The sequence below is a fragment of the Didymosphaeria variabile genome (genome assembly GCF_027946475.1).
Source record: "Didymosphaeria variabile strain IMI 356815 chromosome Unknown scaffold_5, whole genome shotgun sequence".
Classification (NCBI taxonomy): domain Eukaryota; kingdom Fungi; phylum Ascomycota; class Dothideomycetes; order Pleosporales; family Didymosphaeriaceae; genus Didymosphaeria; species Didymosphaeria variabile.
This window is the reverse complement of record NW_026611624.1, coordinates 1,132,613-1,153,624: the sequence shown is the minus strand read 5'-3', so window position 1 is coordinate 1,153,624 and position 21,012 is coordinate 1,132,613. Positions and strand designations below refer to the sequence as shown.

The window sequence follows — 21,012 nt, the reverse complement described above, 5'->3', positions numbered from 1 at the left end:
TCGTTCTAGAGTGCAGCAGGTATAAAAGCAAGGCTAATATTCATAACGTCGATTTTGTTCGGTTATACCTAGACGAGATGACATTGCGGATGTGCAGCCTTCCGGCAGCACGACATGGTGGAGCCTCAACACAATCCGTCCAATATTGGACCCATCCGAACCACCTCACCACACACATGCTACTTTGCAAAAGCGTCGGTATGGTAGCCGCGGACCAACCGCACAATCGTGAGAAATAACTTAGCTATTCACAAGTAATTGAAATGCAGGATGACGTTCGAGGCACAATCGGCTGTAATGATCAGGGTCTTGGGTGGGCTTGAGTGAGGAGCTGGTGTGGCTGGCGTGAGCATTGTAAAATGGCGGGCAGCTAAAGGCGCGAGCTTCACCATGCTTCATTTATCATGTTTGCAATACTTGTAACTTACAAGAAAATCAGCATAGAAAGTCAAAAAATCGTACTATTGCAACAAGAGGTATCTACCCAGGTCCCAACAATCCAAGACGCCATCGTCAATCATGCAAACATCGTCAAAACCCACGTGAGTGAAACCTAGATGCTCTGCTCCATCTCCGTGATATACAGCTTGATGTGACTTTCCATCTTAATGTACTCGTCATGGGCAGCGTGTACCTCAGCCTCGATGCTGTCCTTGAGTTGCGCCATCTGCAGCGCGTTAGCTCCGTTAGTGAATTGAATGCAATCAGACATACCTTCTTCTCAGTCTGCTCAATCTTGACCCGCCTCTCCTCCATATCACGACCCTTTTCGCCGCGCTCCTTAGTCAACTGCGTGTGCGTATCGTGCAATTCCTCCATCCTCTTGCGCGCTGCCTCAGCCTCGTCATCCGCTTTCTTCTTGATCTTATCCATTCGCGCATTAACGTTGCCGAGCTGTTTCTGTAGAAGTCGTTCTTGACGTTCGATGTCTCGTACGTTGTTACTTCTATCCGTCAACGCATCCGCATGTCGCGACGCTTTCGCAAGCTCTTCCTCTTCCTTAGCGAGGTCGGCTTGGACGTCGGTGAGCAAGCGCGTGCAAGATGTGACATCAGCGGCTACCACTCCGAATGCTTCACTCGAGGTTTGCAGTGCGCGTGCGCGGCGGTCGAGCGATTCGATTTGCGATTTGTCGTTAAGCAAACGATCGTTCAAATCACGCAAAGCGTCCTCGAGTGCTGTAGGGCTCTGCTCGGTGTACGGCTTCAGTTTCGACACCTCGCGAGTGATGTTCTCTTTGTCCTCGTATTTTTTTTGCAGGATTGCCTTGAGACTGTGTTGTTGCTCCTTCGCGCGGGCTACCTTCTCTTGTACCACCTCTTGTTCTTTGCCTAGCTCACGGAGCCTCATTTTTAGATCATTGTAGCGCTTCTCTTTCTCTTGCAACAGCCTCTGAGTTGCGATGCGGTTCCGCTCCAGATCCGCGAGCTGGATCTCTTTTGTTTCCTTCTCATCGTAGAGTTGCTCGATGCGCAGCTTCGTACGCTGCGACTTGTTGAAGTGCTCGTCGATGACCTCCGTCTGGGATTCGCGAAATCTTATAAAGTTGATCATATACGAAAAAATCTTGACGAGGCGGGCGTGGTTCGGCTTGTAAAGGTCTGCGAATGTAAAGTCGTGAACACCGCACTACGTATACAGTCAGTCGGCAATCTTCGGTCGCCCTGCGACCTCTGGACTTACCTCTCGGAGCAGCCTCCTCAACGTCACGAAGAAAGCCAGCAAGTCGCGCGTATCACTCGAGTATAGCTTCTCTGCATCTGGTCCGCAGAGATCTTCGGCCGCTGCACGCATCGCTGGGGCGACAACGTCGCGCGTCGTGTTCAGTATCACTTCGGCCATCCATTCGAAGACTCTTTGGATAACTTCAGGCTTTGGTTTTTGCAGGTCCAGGGACGTGAAGCTCAGCCCGATGGGGACTCCTATATCCGTTATACATCCAGCGATCTCGTGGTCGGGCTGCTACTGTCAGCAAACAAAGACAGGGACGGTAGCGACAGTGGCCGAAATAGTACATAGATTTCTCCGATATAGCGATCAGGCCATACATAATAGAGAATCCTATCACACGTTCTGTCCACTGCAGTTGGTGTACGTACAAGCGTCATGAAAACATCTTCCTGCGGGGGTGGAGGCGCGCGTTGGTTGTAGGACGTATTGCGCGCCATGCTCATTCGACCGCCGTAAGACATTTCTTCAATATTTTTGTATTGTTCAAGGGATGCGACGTTGTGGTGCGTTGGTATAATGTTGATGTTAGTGAGCGCTTGTTTGTTTACGAAAAGACGGTTGCGACGGTGCGGATTTCCATTAGACCAAAACGGGAATGGCCCAACCAGGTCTGCGCTAGCCAACACACCGTGCCTTCACAAGCAGTACCAGTATACCTTGTATATTGAGTATCTAGATAACGATGTTCGATATTTACGGCTAGATACCACGCTTGCGTCTCATGTGCGTTCTCAAGGTCATCTTCCGACATGCACCTGGACGTGTGGCACTGTACTATGGCAGACCCAGCCGACTAATTCTACCAAAGCGTAACTGCCTCATTAGGACATGTTACGAGAGACATCATGGCAGACTGTCTTTTGGGACACCGAAAGTATAGAGATCATGCTGACTCAGGACAGCGGTGATATGGCAGGAATGTATTCTGGGGCTACAAAGACGGTGATGCAGACCTAAAGAACCTCACGTTTTGAAGGATATCAAAGCATGATCAAATCCGACACTCAGTTGTTCTCTTGCGTCCTCCTGAAATTCGTGGAGCACCGTTTGGCCCCTATCGTGTAGAGTTGCTAGGCGCGCTCGATCGCGTTTCTGAACGATTTTTTTGTGTGCAACATGCCAGCCTGGAAGTGTCTTTCAATAGGCAATGGCGACCGATCAAGCGCGAGAGCATCAGGAGTCTATGTAGGATAGGTCACAGCTGATAACTGAACACCAAACCAATAATACACAAGGACGCGGTGGAGCGGGAAATTCGTTATTTGCGTAGTGCATTGCGCGCTTCTACTATCAACACCCGGTAAAGCAACCGAAATCCACGTTCGCGCGAACAGACTCCGCGTCCATTGACAAAAGCTGCTGTTGACGTAATCATCTTGGAGTGTAAGGCGTTGTTGCAAGTACAAAATGCAAGTAAGATGCACCAAATCGATAGTTATGCGTGAGCGCAGCATGAGAGCACAGCGCGCAGAAGCAAGGAGAAGACCTCTTCCCTATGTACCTTTCAGACGATGACATGTGAAAGCATGTCGTGAGCGTCTCTTGTAACCTTCCCCTACCCACAACATGTGTCCAGACGCCCGTCTCGTGGCTACGCCGCGCGTCTACTGCACCGTTCGCGAGAGGAGCATCTGCTGTGCGAGTGCGACCGAACCGCTACCACGCCGTTCGACGTCTCCGCATCGTGCTAGTGCGGCGATCCGCGCGCATTCTCTTTGTTGTGGTCAACAATCTGGGAATAGCAGAGGCTGGCGTCGCTACGTGTCATTGCGTAACAATTGCCGACCGTTGCTTTTCTGAAACAAAAAAACAAAGTTGAGGGCTTGCGCCAAAAGTTGCCGCAGACTGAGTCGGTCGCGAGAAGGTTGTGAGAAGGTTCACGCTAGGATCGACAATCTGCGGATGTCGTACAGTGAGCGTGAACGATGTATGGACGCAAGCCCCAAGCCACCGACGTTGGAGCCGCTCTCATCTCATCTTAATTAGACATTCAGACACAGTTGATTCTGCTCGACTACACTCAGCTGCAAAGAGAAGAACGCAAAGGGCCCGCAATTGGACCCCCGGAGATTCGAGGTCTCAGGTGCGGTCGACTCGCGGAAAGCTGGCGCGCTCACTAAATTGGCCGCCGACGCCGTGCGGATGGTCTCCGAAAACGGGGTGCCGTTGCCAACCAGACAGGACAGGTTTAGCGAGAGGGAAGCGAGACGGTTCTGCCGCGAAACACTATTGTCAATGTCAAGGACGATCTGTTCTGGACTCGTTGTGGTCAGGATTCGCAGCCGGAGACATGACGATCGAAAAGCAAATTCTTTGAGAACAGCGGGTCGTGCAGTACCGAAGCCGGCTTGGCTGACGGGGGACTTCAGACCTGAAATGCAAAGCACGGCAGCGTGGCATGGTGTTTCTGAAACGTCGCCCGCCATGGCTGGTGGTGATACAAGAGAAGTGGAGATTGTTGATGTGCTTCGACGATCTGTAGGCCGATGGTGTTATCGTCTGTGTCCATAGGTAGAGGAGCGGAAAAGGGGGACCGCATAAGGCCGGGTACCTGTCGATAGCAATCGACGTTATGGACAAGCAGGCATGCCGCATTCCGTGTGACTGGAAGGAAGTGGGTACTGTGGCGTGCGGCAGCCCTAGCGTGGCTGGCGGTCCCGCGACAGGGCATCAGCATCAATGCTGCTCCCGCCGACGGGCTCCAGTGGCAGCGTCTTGTCGTTGTGGTCGTTATTGCTGACTGTCTGGTAGCGGCCAGGACAACAACAATGGGAGCCTTCTGCCACCAACCAAGCCCTGGAGAAGCGGCAGGTGCAGCCGATCTTTCCTAGACGCCCGGCTGAGATGCCCGGTAGGGATGCGATGGGCGCGGAGCTCGTGGTCGACGTTGGTGCTGGAGACTTGGGGCAATGATTGGCACAGGCATTGATGAGCCACGAGAGGCCAGGGCTCGCCGGCGACGCCTTTGGCGACGGGGGCCAGTCATGAAGAGGCTCGCCACCAGCGGGCGTCAGTGGCCACGATCGTCGGCGTGCTCGCGAGAGGGAGCAAGATGAGCGTGTGCTCGCTAGGGCGCCCGGTAGTTTGCCGCGTGACTATGGAGCCATGGGTGAGTGCAGGCACAGAGTACGGTGAAGTGGCAAAGGAGCGCAGTGCAGCACACAAAAACGTAGCAATGCACGCTGCGCTGGCTGGCTGGCTGGCTATTCGAGGTGTGCAGCCGGCCTACGTCCCACGTCGCAAACGCGCATCGCACAGCTGTCGCCGCACCGCACCGCACCGCGCCGCAACGCAACGGCGCTCGCAGTCTCCATTTCTCGAAGCATTCTAGGCCTGCGGGATCTGGACCGGCGCCGCTAGCCTCTGGGCCTGCATCGGTGGCAGAGCTGTCGTCGCTCACGTCTGGTGTCTAACCAAGGTTCGGCCCTTGCGTCACATCTCAGGCATTCACGCAGTGCCTCCCTTCGTAGCCTCCCTCCCTCCCCACAACACGCCATCCGCACCGCCATTCATCTCGTCTTTGTTTGCCTGCAGTCGCCTGCGTCTTGACCGAAAAGAAACCACAAAACCCGCCACCTCGCGCACCATGCAGCCCGCCGACACACCGCACCTCAGCGACAGCAGATAGCCCGCCGCACCATCCGACACGCTTCGCGCTCGCGCAGTCACGTTGTGTGCAGCGCGCGCGGGCAGCGTCTCGCACCCTTCCCGCCCAACGCTCGACGGGCCTCGTAGTCTGCAATGCCAATGTGGCCGTTTGGGCGGAAGGCCACTAGATTAAAAGAGGGTGGGCCCGCCGCTGTCGCAGAAAGGAAGCGGCCTGTTGCAGGCTCCATGTCAGCCGCGAAAGCTCACGAATTCGCAAGCAGGGACGTCCTGAGAAGCTCGCCCGCCCGCCGTCAAAGCACCCGCAGCAATCGGAGGAGACGGAGGAGTTCGCGCTCTAGTGCGTCCCTGCGCGACCTCGAAAAGGACTCGCCCACCCTCAAGGCCCTTGAAGCCCAAAGCGCCGCGCATGCTAAAGAGCAGGGCCTCCCGCGCCACAGCGTCGACGATAACATCACCGCCCTCCCTAATCAGCGCCGCCTCGAACACAGTCCGCACCTTCGCCCTATATCGCAGCAGCACGGCACCATCCCCTACAATTTCTCTCTCAACGAAACAAATCCGAATAACTCGCAGTCGAGCATCCCAACCGCCCGTGAGCGGGGCAAACTCCAACGACCCCAGTCCCTGCGCAAGCCTATCAACGAGTCGGGCCTCGTTCGGCGCATCTCAAGCAAGAAGCAGAAGCGGGAACATGACCATCTGCGCGAGGAGGAGATCCGGGCCATGAGCATGCCGCTCCCGCAGAAAAGACCAGCAGGCAAGTCGGGAGACATGCTGCGACGAGAAAGCAAGAAGGTCAAGGGCAGCCTCAACCGCCGCTTCGAACGACACGACTCCAACGTCTCGCTCCCACTTGAAGAGTCCATATCTTCCTCCATGTCCGGCAGCTCAGATCCCCGCGCCTTCCGGGTCAGCACCTTCGCTATGTTCTCACCACGGCCCACAGTACGGTGCTCAGTCGGCTCCCAACACTATGCTAGCGGTACCGACTCATCGCCACTCTCTAACAAGAGCCGGTCCAACACACAGCGAGGGCGTCAGCCGGGTAGCAGAGATGCCCCTCAAGATTGGAACGAGAAGAGAGACAAGAGGAGTAGCAGGATAGACGATCTGGCAGACGAGCTTGACACTGGTGCGCTGAGAGAAATAATGGAGCGGGACCAGCGGCGAAGAGAGAAGAAGAGGAAAGCTGAAGATGAACGTCTACGCCGAAGGTTGGAGCGCCGCGCAGAGAAGCAACGAGCAGCAGAAGCTGCACCCCCGACGCCAGGGACGCCTACTACCCCTCGGAAGGATGCACAAGGAACGATTGGCCTGGGCATTGAGAGGAATATGGGTGCACCCACGCATATGCCCATGGAAGACGTTCGGCCAACCACGCCACAGCGCCGCCCACCTCCTCTCACACCTCAGATTGAGGAGATCAGCCAACTTCCCACCCCTCTGGAGAGCCCCATTGAGGAGCCGGTCATTTCTAGCGCCCAGGCTGTCCGCTACTCCCGAGGCAGCGTCTCAGCTACTCACACCCGTGGGCCCTCGAATGTTTCTCAAATGCCAGAGCTTCTCTCAGAGCGTCTTGCCCAGGAAACACCTATTGAGTCGATCGAACCTGCACATGATCCGATGGCAAGTGGATCTCTGCACGCAGTCGAAACCACCGACACTGCTGCAACATCGAAGAAGGGTGCCGGCCGCCGTCGCAGCTCAGAAGGAAGGCGCATGGCCGTCTTTGCTTCGCTCTTCAGACGCGGCAAGCGACGATCCCAAGATCAGGGTCGTACAACACCTTCCGAGGTATCGTTTTCGAACACCTCCCGCGAGTCTATGTCTCGCCAGCCACTTCCCGCCCATTTGGTCGGGCCACCACCACCACTACCTAGTGCACCTATCGCCATCAAACGTCCCTCGAGCGTCCCCCGTCGTACCAGATCCAAATTCAGGGAAGATCTACCTGAATTTACTCCGCCGGACTCGCGAGTGCAATCGCCCGAGATCATTCATAACAGCGCTATCGCTGCTCGGCGAAGAAGTCAACCACCGGCTGGGCTGCGTATCGAGTCTGACAACTCTGTTGCCGCTCGAACAGATTCTCCCGTCAGCCCAGGGGTTCCTAATGCAGGACTGATGTCACAATCTCTAGCTTCAGTCGACTCAGAAGGTTCTTGGCTATCTGGAAAGCCCATTAAGCGCAGCTCTAACAAGTCTCACTTGCGATCCAGCGTCGGGTCGTCCACCGCCCTCAAAACGCATGAGCCATTCAGTGCATCTTACGAAGAACTTGGCATTCCCGATGACGAATACTTTAGAAGATTGACCCCTCAGCCCGATGAGCATCGCCCGTCGTTGCTCTCCAAGGAGCTGGAACGGAAACCCAGCAGCATGGCCATGTCACCCCTCGAGGATCCCATCAATCTTGCGGACTCTGATAACGAAGAGACAGCGCCTACCAGGTCGGGAACGTCCCAAGAAGATGAAGAGCTCGTGCACAGCAGCATTGGTCGACAACCCACTGTCATTCACCGACAATCGCGCGTGAAGTCGAGAGAGGGCCTTCTGAGCTTCTACCTCGAGGACAAGCCTTCGCCAGGCGAAAGCGCCGAAATCCTCGAAGGAGACTCGCCGACATCAGACAATGAGCCTGCGGTTGTGCAGCGCGCCAGAAGCGTCGACTTGGGCAAACATCATTTCCGACATCTCAGTGCTGGATCAGCCAAGCTTTTGGACATCCAAAAGCGAGCGAGCACATCGTCGCAGAGCAGGCTAACGCAACAGGAACAATGATCGAACCACGGACATGGGAGAAGATTTTGAGACCACGAATGTTTGCCAGACCGCGCCACTCACTAGCATTTCCTTTGTACCTGACGGTCTTTACGGATTCACCAACTTGCCCTAGTCACTCATTCAACTCTCCTTGTCTGTCACAGTCACTCTTTCAACTCTCCTTGCTTGTTACAATTTCAAACACCATAAAAAAAAGGAATGGCAAACATACAGGTCTTGAGTCTCTCCCGCGAGCCACAGTTGATCGCGCTTCCTACGCGTAAGTTTGGTCTCGACACTGATTTGATGTTTCTGGTAGACGTCGGATTTGGACGTTTGGGCGGCAACACATAGCATGGCGTTTGGTGGATATGGTATCTAGCGTTGCTCTACTTCATATTTGTGGTTCTATACCAATTTGTACTGTACATTAGCTGGCACATTGGCCGGCTTTCTCCTTTCTCACGTTCTATACCTACGCATCACGGCTCCTGGGATCTGGCATACAGGCATAGAGGACATGTTACCAAGCCGAGAACTCGGATCCCATTTGGCGTGCGGTGCTCTGCGATGCACTTTCTGATGGCATATGCCACGACATGTGCTTTCACTACTTTGGGATATTTGACGTGCGTTCCCGACTGGGAATTGCACGATGGCGCTGCCCAACTTCGGCTTTTAGCTTAGACAAGCAGATGTATTGATGAACTTGATTCCAACGCTTGTTGCTACTGCAATCATGGTGCCATATGCGACTATGGTCTGAGGAGTGCATCACTCCGTCTCCACATGCGAATGAATGGGTTGCAAGGGCAAGGTCCATGGTGGGGCAAGGAGCCGCAGGACAAGGTGTTGATGTAAAATCCAGCCACCAGCGCCCCCCATGTGTCTGCATCTGACGATAGTCGCCATAGGGCTGTGTATTTGGCGCCGTCTATTTGTCAATATCAGGCTCATTGCCGCCTGCGGCGCGTACGTGGTATTGTTCGCATAGCAGCTGCCGAGTATCTGCGATGGCGGGGTACTGATTGCCTTTGTCGGGCAAGGCTCGGGCACACGCGCACGTCATTGAAATGCAGGCCATTCCACTCTGTAATCAACGCCCACCTCGGATTTATCATCAGCAAAACTCCACCAGCGCCCCTCGTAGCACCTGGAACCGCCCTCACACAACTGACGACAACCCAGAGTCAGCTTCGTAAGTCAAACCCGCCTCCCCTCCTGTCTTGCCCGCGCACCCTCGGCATCGCCCTGCCCGCACTGTTCAAATCGGCGCAGGGACTACTTGCGCGCCTTTGCCGAGTTTGCAGCCTCTTCCCCATCAATCACCGAATTGTAATCGCACGCGCCATTCAGTAGCCCAGTGCATTCCATCTTTGAAATCACCTCGACTCGACACTTTGTCTCATCCCTTGTTCTTTATATACCATGTTCGCCCCGTCGACGTCAGTCTTCACAAGAACCTTACTTACCACTGCGCGCGCTCGAACAGCTATCGTCCCTGCCGCGACCCTCTACCGACCCCTTCTCACTCCCAAGTTTTTCTCCAATACCGCCACAATGAGCAAGGAAGGCGTGCACAACCTCACCTCGTGAGTGCGGACCCTAGGCGTAGTGCTGCGTGGCGGCGTGGTGTCTCGGAAGGAGAAACACCATGTCATGCGCGCGCGACGCGAACGGATGAATCCATACTAACTCTCCGTGCAGCAAGGCCGACTGGGAGCAAGTCCTCGAGACCAAGGACACGCTGCTTGTGCTCGACTGCTTCGCTACGTGGTGCGGACCCTGCAAGATGATTGCGCCGCAGGTCGTCAAGTACGCGATGCCATCGCCCGTTTCACCAATTCATATATCTGACAGAATCAGGCTCTCCGACACCTACCCCCAAGCGCGCTTCCTCAAGATCGACGTCGATGAGGTCCCCGACGTCGCCCAGGAGCTCGGCATCCGCGCCATGCCGACCTTCCTGCTCTTCGCGAACAAGGAGAAGGTTGGAGAGGTCGTCGGTGCCAACCTCAAGGCCCTCGAGGCCGCCATCAAGTCCGGACTCGAGAAGACCAGCGCATAGAAGCGAGGTCGGGATGAGATGATCGAATTAATGATACCGCCTTGAATGATATCAAGTTTGACATTTGAAGTCCGTCTTTCGGGTCCTCCTATGTGTGTACGTCTGACATGGAGGTACTTCGCATGTTGGACGGCTCCTTGGCCACGTGACCTTATCATTCCCGGGATCGTAATTGCAACTGCATGATTAATACCGACCCTTCCGAAAGCGACAATCGCGATGCTCACGTCTCTTTTTCTTTGGGCGAGCAGATGGTCAAACTCCTTTTTCCCACTGTTTTGGCGCAGAGGTATCCTTGCAAAGGTTTTGAGTTTTTACGATGGTTGGGGTATCCTGGTGCAATGAGCCGCTGGGTGATGCTTGCTACGCTGTGGACGCGTGGCTGCCCTGTTGCGTGTCTGCAAGCTGGTCTTATAGTGATAAGAATAGGTATGGTGCTTGCGATGGGTAGTCCTTTTTATAGCAAGCGCACGAATACTCTCCAATGCGCCAAGGGGTTAGATATATTGTTTAGGTGCACCCGGCCAATTTCCTTAGCACGAGCGTTCCGGCCCACTATGTAAGTCTAGCTAGAACGATTTCTAGCTGTACTTTGCATGCTCAACCTGTCTCCAGCAGACTTGATCTCAGTGGGAAATCTTCTAGGCGATAACATGCTTCTCTACTCTTCCACAGTCTGGGCTGAGAGTACCTGCCCAAATCCAAGTAATTTCCGCATCGCGCGCGAAGGTTTTTGGGCGCTGTCTTCTTGCTTTTGATGTCGAGGGTCATCTTGTGAAAACTTCTCAAGCGTGTGTTGTAATGCTAACATAGCTTGAGGTTTCTTTGCATGTTTACGTGGAGCTTGGCGATACGCAATAGATCAATATGAAGTGAGTGCAACGATGTTAACGGGAAGAGAGGTAATGCCCCGCGGTTGCCTGTTGGAAGTAGGCACAGACCACGTTGACCTTCCTATCCCAAGAACCAGTATGCTACCTTCTTGTCATTGCTGATACCCACTCGAAATGTTATGGAGTAGCAATAAGCTAAGATACGCCATACTTTTCAGAAGCTATCTTCTCACAGTCCTATCAGCCAGCACTATACCCTGACTGCCCCACTGAGCGTTGGGCGAAGTCTCGAGATCTACTAGACGACGGATGACTAGGTCTCGCCACTTAAGTTCTCTCATTTGTTATAGGCATGGAAGGCGTGGAACTCTGCAATATATGTTCACAACTTGATCTCGACTTCGAACTGCCGCTGGGACTGCAAGAGCTTGGACTCTACGAGGATCTACATACCAAATCGCGAAGTCTTGGCCCAGGAAGGAGCGGATGTGGTGGCTGTACGTTCTTTTGTACAACTCTTCAGACCTCCGACAAATGGAAATTGCGACTGCCAAAGCTGCAAGGTCGTATAGTGTTTCTGCGCCAAGCATGGAGAGGAGACCCGGAGTTGCGTCTTGACGCGAAGGTACCACTCGCAGGCGATATTCCGACATTCGATTTCGATGATCTGATTCTAGAGGCTTGTATTGAAGAGCCATTGCCAGGCATGTTGCTCATATGGTGGTACATTTCTCAAACACTGACAGCGACAGGATCCAACTCGAAGGTAGATTACAGGCACTATATTCCTGTCAATCCATTAAACGAAAACTGCTTCAACCTTATCCGCTCTTGGATGAAGGAGTGCTCAAGCCATGCAGATTGCGCATCAATGGGTCCAGCCCCGTTGCCGAAAAGAGTCATCGAGGTTCCTACGGATCCGGCGCAATCATGCAGAATTCGAACCACGGACAACAAGTTAGGTCGCTATGCGATTCTGTCTCACTGTTGGGGCAGCTCAGACATTACGATGAAACTCAAAGACTCGCTGATCGCTGAATTCCAGAACACTATTCCGTATGAAGAGCTTCCCAGAAGCTTCCAGGATGCGATCCAAATAACACGACGGTTAGGCTTTAAATATCTATGGATTGATGCACTTTGTATCAGTCAAGACAACGCAGAAGAGTGGGCAGAAGAAGCTCCCAAGATGTCACTGTACTACGGTCGGTCGTCTCTAATGATATCGGCCACTGCCGCCGAAGATAGCACCAGAGGTATTCTGACCAACCGCCATATCCGGTATTCGCCGCTGTTGGGAAAAGGGAGAAACTACCAACTGCGCCCAGGACAGCTTAGCTCGAGCTATGGTATCGATAGCTCTATGTTAGCAACGCGTGGCTGGGCTGCCCAAGAACGAGTGCTCGCCCCTCGCATCGTACATTATACGACACATCAGATGGTCTGGGAGTGCGGGCACGGACACGAATTCGAAGCATCAAAGACTAAATATGCGAAACATATATGGGACTTGGACAAGGCGGCCATTCAACCTCTCGTAACGGACGCTTTGCAAGCGATCGACACTGGGGAGGTCCCTCGACGAAGTGAAAGCGTGACCCAAAACGCCGAGAGAGCTGATCTGAATCTGTCTAAACGCCTTGACGCGTGGCACTCGTGCGTGCAAGAATACTCTAGGCGTAACCTGGCTCTGTCCTCAGATAAACTTCATGCCATTTCTGGCATTGCTGGTATCATCAACTACGACGGGGAAATGGGGGAGTATCTTGCTGGCGTCTGGAGTAAGCACCTTGGGGCTGGTCTAGCATGGAGTAATGCGAACTGGTCTCCTTTCGACACGCCACCTATATACACGGCGCCAAGCTGGAGCTGGACAAGCGTAAATGGTCCTGTCGAGCCGGACACTCTTGGTCGAACTACGGAGTTCCTGCTTCCACACCGCGACAAGTGGTTGGCTCAGTTTGACCTCAAATTTATCAGAAGTGAGATGATCTTACAATCCCCACGGAACACCTATGGGACTGTCATGGAAGGTTCCCATATCGTTGTAGAGGGTGCTTGCATCACGAAGTCCGGGTTTAGTCATCTCCAGCAAACTGACATCTTCACTCGAGGTAACTTAGCATTCGACAACGGCAACAAAGAACCTTGCTCTTGCAACCTGTCGCTCGTTGAAGAGATTGAAGCGGTTCTGATTGCAGGAACAGACATGATTGCGATTGGTAGCCGAGAAGAATTTACCTGTGGCGACAGTCATTGCGACTTCTATCTCTTTTTGCTTGGCGACTGTTGGTACTCGAGGAGGCAAGCTGTCATCGACCTGCTGCTGATGAGTTGGGTGAGCCGAGGAGCTGCTGTCGCTAAGAGAGTGGGTTATGCAAAGATATTGCTTGAGTTACCAGACGAAGAGCTGGAGACTGTTAGTGATAGAATTTGCGCCGCCGATTGGAAGCGGATGGAGCTCAGACTGGTATGATTCCAGACGTTTCACAGAGCATACGGGCAGTTTCAAGCTTCGCTCAATTCGCTCGACTAGCGGAGGCCACTTGCCAAGTCGTCGAGCCCAGTATCACGCATACGCCGCCGCATCTGTAGCAGAAGCAAGGAGTGGGCCACTCAGGTAAGACATCGTCCTAGAGGGTCATTTTGCACGCAATCAGTACTCACAACTATCAGCGAAACATTCAAGTTCATTAAATCTGGAGCTGACAATGGCTATGTACTGTGATCGGATTCGGATCTAAGATCGCTGATCGTAGTTGTCCTGAGGCTTTTTCCAATGAAGAAACCGGGATATCTCCCTCAAAGCTCCGAGATATGCAAATTGCAGAACATAAGAAAACCTCGACCTCAACACGTATTCAAGTGGTAGAAGTCTAGAGAGGGTCGCCTCCTCGCCATTAGGAGGCTTGATCAACGAAATATTGTGCTTTCCAAAAGTTCTGAGCCACCTTCCGCGGTACTAGGCATTGATTTCTTACATTTTCAGCCAACCTATGTACTATAGGAGGCTGACTATGGGCTAGAATCGGTTGAACCTGTATTTTTAGGCCTAGTAGACGTTAAAGCAGGGCAGTAAGATGTCAGAATTAGCTTACCAAAGTAATAAGGCCAATAATTAGCCTCCTATAGTACACAGGTTGGCTGAAAATGTAGGAAATCAATGCCCAGTATCGTGGAAGGTGGCTCAGAACTTTTGCAAAGCGCCGATAAGATTCGTTAAAAAACACAAATCCTCACGCTCAGAACATGCCTTGAACCAAACTTATGAAAGCCAAACCAAGCAAGACGTGCCAGATATTCTTTCGGAAGCTCTACTCCGTGTCTACGTACACGGAGCATTTCATAAGATTGGTTCAAAGCATGTTCTGCGCGCGAGAGAACCCAGAACGCCGTGTACCCACTCGTAAATCGAGCTAGACTCAGTCAGCATAGTAAGGGCGAGAAGAGGAAGTAATTGTGGATCGAGTTCGTTGAGGACAGACAGCTGAGGGTTGCTATCAGTCTAGACAAGGAAATAAAGTCGAAGCACTTACCCTACAAACCGCCCCCACCCGACCGGTAGACCATCGTGACCCCTCATAGCCCCACCCTCCGCATTAGATAGATCAATTCAAGCTAAATGTTTTGAAGAACATTGACGTAGTTCAAACGTGGCGTATCACGCCTAGGATGGTTTCCAAAATCATAGTTTGAAGATGTTCGGTCCTAAAAGCTGCTGAAAGAATGCTGCAACACTGCTTCCGCACTCTGACGCTCTCTTGACCGAACATCGTCAAACTATGATTTTGGAAACCATCCCAGGCGCGGTAGGTCGAGATCCGCCCCGTGCCGAATTCAACGCTCATGGAAAGTTCTTTTATGCCTCCTAAGGTTGGCCGCCCTGGCTGTACTATGCCCACATCCTGTAACGTCGCAAGCGTAACGCTTCTTTTTGTGTATAGCTTCAACGTGATACCACAGCGATTTACGGTCTGCGAAGACTCGACTGCAGACCTTGCAGGTGGATGGTGTGCATGGTTTCGCCGCATTTCGCTGCCTGGGAAGCCTCATTAGCCAGAGCCAGGGGAGACATAGATCTCTCAAGCCGGTGTTGTGGTCTCTTCTGGAGTACTTACGGTGTGCAAGGAGTGGTGACGACACCAGGGACAGGCAAGTCTTTGCGCTGAGCAGGAGGTGTCGGAGCCGCATCTGTACATGTGGAAACTTTTGTGGAACTGGAAGGCGCGCTAGCCACCGAGACTGGGGCCGGAAGTACGAGCGGATACCAAGGTTCGACATTTGTAGACGAGGGAACTTTCATAGGCCCAATGAGTTCTTCGGGGTTGATTGTTTGAAGTGGCTCTTCAAAACTAGAGCTGGATGAATGACAATGCTGGAATTCAAAGGGAGCGAACTCTGATCTAGGAGGTCCGATGATCGAGTTGTCGACTTGATCTGGACACAATAGAACTTCGCTCGACCAAGAATCCCATTCGCAGCTGGCCAGCCATTCATCCAAGCAAAAGTAGCTGAATTGATTTTCGTTATGTGGTGGATTGGACTGTGAGTTAGTGTTTAGATGATCATTGCAACTTCCAAAAATTGCACGAGCGCGGAGTCAGCGCCCCGCGCCTGCACTAAATGCGTTGTGTTATTGGCCTGTGTGAAGGTCAGCCTATCGCACTATCCCAACTTCTGTCAGAGACATATGTACTCACAGCAGAATGCTACCTAACTCTCACTCGGATTGATAGAGGGAAGACTCCTCGACGGTCGAGGAAAGTAGGAATGTCGACGAGACAAACCCACTTGGCTAACTTCCAGACTTTAAACACGCTCTGGGTGTGGTCTCATCGTTGCCTTAGATTGCCTGATTGCCTGTCGTGCGCGTTGATAGGTCAATAGCCGAAGCTCATGCATCAAGTCCAGGTTCAGGGCCCGCCAACACTATTGCCCAGGTCTCGTAGAGCCAATGATGTGAGCAAGGCTGCGCTCGGTCACCGTGAGACCACGCAGCTCCCGCGATCCGGTGAGACCACATGAACTTCCAGGCAGCGCGAGACCACGTACTATTGCTGATAAGAAGTCATACCAGTGATGTTCCTATACGTCATGACCGGAACCGATATCGATTCCAACTGTCCAATAGGCGTTGACGATAGCTATGGATCTCGACGAGTGCTCGATGAGGACTACTTCATAGATGTTCTGTAGCACTTTATCTTTATCGTCTTAGAACAACCATTAGAAAGGAAAGGCAATGCTAGTCCACTAATAGAACATTCACCAAACCATTGCTATATCCCTGTACCGGACAGAGCCTTGGTTTGTACACTTTAAGATTGAGAAGACTACCGGGCTACATGCTGTAGTTGAATCTTAGCCACTAGTGCATAATGATGAAATAGCTTCGCTATATGTGTTGACAGGGCTGCTAACTTGAGAGCCTCTATAATGGTCCATTAAGCCGGAACAATTGATGTGGCCCGTACCCTAGGAGACCACCGAGGCGGACACTTGAGACCACATCGAGGAGGCCATACTGGTGAGACCATACCTGGGCATGGAAGATACCAAACTAGTGAGACCACATCGACGAGTTCTTAAGGACTCCGCTCATTCTTAATCACGTAGGATAGTCCACCTCTCTCTTCATAATCTTCCACAATCCTATCATACGTATTTCCAGAAATCAGCCCTTCCAATTGCGGTGCTTCGAGTGTCGCTCCAACCTCACCAGAACAACAAGATTCAAGCCAGTACCCTGGCGGACACGAAACTCGATCTCGCCGAACCTGTCGATCCGTCTCGTCTCATCGTTCTATACAGCAACAATACACAGAGCCACTTTCACCACTCGCTTCGGCCAACTCGAGGTTAGCAGTATGCATTGCCGCACGAAGAAGCTGGACCCCAAAGAGGGTGAAGCGCAGCCAAGGGATGGAGGAAGGAGATAAAGGCGGGCATGACTGGCGCCTTTCCTGCGGCCCGCGAAGGAACGCCATATGCACCTTGCCGTCTCGAAAACCACATCGAGGGAAGGATTTGTTGATACGGCGTGTGCGATTCAGACATGATGATCGGCAACGTAGCCGTCACCCCGTGAGAAGCGAAATTGAGACATTATGAATTTGGATGTATATAAGTTGCACAGTCTGCTTTGTTTTTGGTCTCTATCATCCTGTATTCAAGTGACCGAGAAGGACATGCTGGGCGTTGAATGAAATATAACATGGAGAACATGTCGTTCAAGATAAACTGAGATGCGACTCCGCTGAGAGATTCAGAACAGTCTTCAGTGTTCAACTTATACTTAGCTTCGTTTTAATGATGATCCATTGAATGAGACGTCTCTCGTGTGTTCTGTGCTCAGCTTCATCTGCAGCGACGTATCACGTTATTACGTGTGCGGCTGGAGACACAATACGGACCTGCGCACATTCTCGTCATGTAACCTGAGACTGGAATTACGACACAAGATTTGCGGGAAACATGCACATGTGGTCAAGATACAAGAATATACACAGATGTTCTGGCTGTGGCATCAATCTAACGTACCAAAATAGTACATATTCTACAGCTATAGAAAAGGTTGCATGATGGAGAAAGTAAGATGGTTGAAGCAACTATGGCGCTCCAGCGATAGTACCGTCTGAGGAAGAAAATGAATAGCAGAAATTGTTCGCCGAATGTCTGATACTTGGCCGCAAATTGCTATGATCGAAGCCATACGCTTTCATTCAGCTCGACATGCACTAAAGTGCCACAAGTCTCAACGAGACTAATCGCTCGGTCATGGTACCCGAGTATTCGTCTTCTTGGTATCAATAACTGCCGCAGATCCGAACATCCTCGAGATTTGGTAGTTCCACCCTGGTAAATCTTAGGTTATGGTCAGGTTGCCTTCTCTTGAAGAGAGCTCAGCCAGCCTTTGTTTCTTTCGCCTTCATCTTGTCGCGTTCGGCTTGAATTTTCGCTTTCTTCGCCTTCTTACTCTTGGTCCTCCTCCTCTTCTTCGATGAGCCTGCCGCGCTCTCTGGATTATTCTCACCACCTTGAGTGTCTCCATTCCCATTCTTGCCCATCTGCTGCTCTCTCAAAATTTCAAGAATGTCCTTCCATTCCTCATACAGCTCGTCTCCTTCGAAGACTAAGTCCTCCTGATCGCTGTCGCCTGAAGCGACACTTCCTCCAATGCCTTCGAAGACTTCAGTATACTGGGAGCCGTCGTCGTCCTTACCCACTTCTTGGCTGCTCTTTTCGCTGCGTCCATCCTGTGGTTCATCCTGTTCTTCATCGATTCCAGAGTCTTCCTCTATTTCCCTCAGACCGAGCCTCGTAAGAACGCTTTCAACCCTCAGCGCTTCCGCAATGCCAGGACCGAGCTCTGCCATCGCCACGAAATGACCGTGTGCATGCGCTTCCAGGGCGTCGATCAGTTCTTTCAAGACTCCCTCGTTGACATCTTTTGGAACTTGCAATTCCCGCAGCTTCTCGATAGCAAACAGAACGCCCGAGCGGAAGCTTGCTAAAAGATCGTGGCTGTCTTTGATCTGTACTACCGCTTTTTCTTTGCCGATGATGAAGCCGTTGATGCCCCAACGACCAAGAAAGTTGAGGGTTGCTTTGTCGAGAAATTCAGGAAGACCCGGCGGACGCTCTAGGCTGACGGAACGGCGAACATAGGCGGTACCGGCAATGAAGGCGAGCTCGTGACCGTCTTCGAGTGCTTGCATGTTGGGGTCGAAGACTCCTTCATCCCAGACGGGCCAGTCAAGGTTGGCGAAGCGAGGCTTGTCAGCTTGGGGGAACAGGTTTGCAAGCGGGTCGACAAAGGCATCGTTATCCATCGCGATGGCTCGGCGGCTTGGGCGGCTTTCGTAGCTCATCGCACTAATATGGTAGACAAGTTAGTTGACGGACGTGTTCTGGTGATAAGCAAGGCGCTGGTGGCTTTATTTTGGACAACCTTGCACCTTGGAGGGCACACGCACTTATGACATTCGACAAACGAAATCCAATGAGATACGCGGTCACTTGTCTAGAGTAAACACGAAGTGAGAGCGCGGTGATGTTCTTGGTGGACCGCTATCACTTGCGCGGACGTTCTGAGCCCCAACCTCAATTATTCCGCTTCACCCGGACATACAAGTATTTATCTGCCCAACAAACACAGACATGTCGCTCAAGCAGAAGTACAGTCGAATATCAAGACTAAGCACTCCAATACTTGGTCACTTCCGGCTGCACCCCGTGTTCCTTCACCACTTTCTCGTATACCGCGCGAAACTCCTCTGCAAAGCACGCAAGACACTGCGGAAACCCTTCCATCATCGCCGCCACCGGGAGGTCGCCTTGCTGGAGCTTCTCGATCGCAAACATTCCGCCCATCCAGAAGCTCGAATACACGGACCTATTGCCCGTGACGCGCATCGCGGCGGTCGAGACGCCCTTGTAGTCGGCCAGTGAGTGTTTGATATCCGTGGTCCTGACATATTCCTGGAACTGAGTGATCGGCGGTATGCTGAGCAGTTTGTGGACGTCCTCGATCTGCTTGAGGGAGTAGCGCACGCCTTCATAGAAGGCGCGGTGGTGGTCGAACGTGCCTGTTGTTGGATTGATAACGGCGAGCGCGGCGAACGACCAGTCAGGCCAAGGATAGATGGACTCAAACCGGATGATCTTGAGATCGGCGGCTCGTTCGGGGGACTGGCGCGTCATATTTGGTGGTAGATGTCTTGTTGTGCGTCTCCAGGCGAAGGTTGAGACCTCGAGCGTAATGACGCCGTGTAAGAGAGGGGCTGGAATACAAAGTCGGTGGGGCCTGCTTGTAGAGCAACATGATGGCTCGGGCAAGATACGCGCACTTCTCCACTCATTATTCTCAACTGCTATCATCTCCCGTCACCCGTTCTATAGAAATGGTTGTATAATCGGTATGACGGGTTGCTAATGCTATATTAACATAGATTCAACGAATCCAACACAGCTGTCCATGACACCGAACGAATGCACACTTAGAGTAGCAATCGGATTATGCCTTCTGGAACAACTTTCAACGCCAAAGCTGTGAATCGTGACTCGAGGTATGTATGTGAGACCTCATCTAATTCTTCTTCTCTACGCGGTAATTGTCTCCTGCGTGTAGAGCGAGATATGATGAATGCAGCGGCGGCCCTGTCGAAGATGAGTTCAAGCAACCGGTTAATTCTAGTGGCCTCGTAAATAAGTTGAACTGTATGCAGGTTACTTCAAGGTTTCTCTGCATACAGCATGCTCCCTTGCTCGATTTTCGAATACAACATAGAATCCCAGCAGAGCCTTCTTGTTCAGAGATGACGAATCATCGATTCATCGAGACTCCACTTTCCGGTATCCATCAATTCAAATGGCTTGACATGTTCATCTATACGACTTCATATAGTGGTGGTGTAAACTTCCCTCATAATCATCCAGCAGTGCCCCAAAACACTCCCAGAACGGATTGGGCATTTGTTTGTTGACCTCATTCAGAGCCCGTACGCGAAGGATCTTGATTGCCAGTATCGCACCCGCCTGGAAACTTGAAAGCTTGTCTGTGTTCTTCTGGGTGATAGAACGAAGCGCACCTGCATCATCCGGCCACTGACGAGAACGTCCTTTGATATCTTTGAGCGTAAGCTCGATAACGTCACGGGCGCTATCGCGGGATGCTCGATACAGTCAACGTATTGTCAAGAGTTGTGTATGGTATACAATCGCCCTGATATAATCGTGAGACCATGACTAGAGGCATGTTTGAGGTTCTGAAACTTGGGGTTTCAATGTAAGCCCAAGTGCTTAATTCCAGTTAACACCTTGATTGCACAATCTTCATGTCACGACACACTTGCTTTGCGCACGAATTGCTATAAACATTGCTTGACGAAACGTATGATCGCTAAGACCCGCATGTTTCGCAACTATTTGCTGAGATGCAACTGACTTCCATGGCTAAGTTGCTACATGAACGACAAGAAACCCAAATTGATTCCGTCTTCTTGTGCC

The 21,012-nt window shown here is 52.1% G+C and overlaps 6 protein-coding genes across 6 annotated transcripts; 3 read left to right on the top strand and 3 right to left on the bottom strand.

Annotated features, from left to right (window-relative positions):
* Positions 1–553: 553 nt before the first annotated feature.
* NUF2 (kinetochore-associated Ndc80 complex subunit nuf2) lies at positions 554–1,794 on the bottom strand (the record flags this gene model as incomplete). Its single annotated transcript, XM_056215597.1, has 3 exons — positions 554–667; positions 715–1,629; positions 1,684–1,794. 3 exons carry the CDS (start codon positions 1,792–1,794, stop codon positions 554–556), a joined length of 1,140 nt encoding a protein of 379 aa, XP_056069844.1.
* A 3,678-nt stretch (positions 1,795–5,472) lies between these two features.
* N0V89_006830 (uncharacterized protein) lies at positions 5,473–8,121 on the top strand (the record flags this gene model as incomplete). The annotated part of the gene is made up of 2 exons (XM_056215596.1): positions 5,473–5,480; positions 5,508–8,121. The coding sequence occupies 2 exons, from the start codon at positions 5,473–5,475 to the stop codon at positions 8,119–8,121; spliced, it is 2,622 nt and encodes an 873-aa protein (XP_056069843.1).
* A 1,542-nt stretch (positions 8,122–9,663) lies between these two features.
* TRX1 (thioredoxin trx1) lies at positions 9,664–10,171 on the top strand (the record flags this gene model as incomplete). The annotated part of the gene is made up of 2 exons (XM_056215595.1): positions 9,664–9,695; positions 9,811–10,171. The coding sequence occupies 2 exons, from the start codon at positions 9,664–9,666 to the stop codon at positions 10,169–10,171; spliced, it is 393 nt and encodes a 130-aa protein (XP_056069842.1).
* Positions 10,172–11,875: 1,704 nt separating this feature from the next.
* N0V89_006828 (uncharacterized protein) lies at positions 11,876–13,480 on the top strand (the record flags this gene model as incomplete). Its single annotated transcript, XM_056215594.1, has 1 exon — positions 11,876–13,480. One exon carries the CDS (start codon positions 11,876–11,878, stop codon positions 13,478–13,480), a length of 1,605 nt encoding a protein of 534 aa, XP_056069841.1.
* Positions 13,481–17,906: 4,426 nt separating this feature from the next.
* On the bottom strand, positions 17,907–19,166 carry N0V89_006827 (uncharacterized protein; the record flags this gene model as incomplete). Its single annotated transcript, XM_056215593.1, has 2 exons — positions 17,907–18,852; positions 19,159–19,166. The coding sequence occupies 2 exons, from the start codon at positions 19,164–19,166 to the stop codon at positions 17,907–17,909; spliced, it is 954 nt and encodes a 317-aa protein (XP_056069840.1).
* A 34-nt stretch (positions 19,167–19,200) lies between these two features.
* N0V89_006826 (uncharacterized protein) lies at positions 19,201–19,707 on the bottom strand (the record flags this gene model as incomplete). The annotated part of the gene is made up of 1 exon (XM_056215592.1): positions 19,201–19,707. One exon carries the CDS (start codon positions 19,705–19,707, stop codon positions 19,201–19,203), a length of 507 nt encoding a protein of 168 aa, XP_056069839.1.
* Between the last annotated feature and the right edge of the window lie 1,305 nt (positions 19,708–21,012).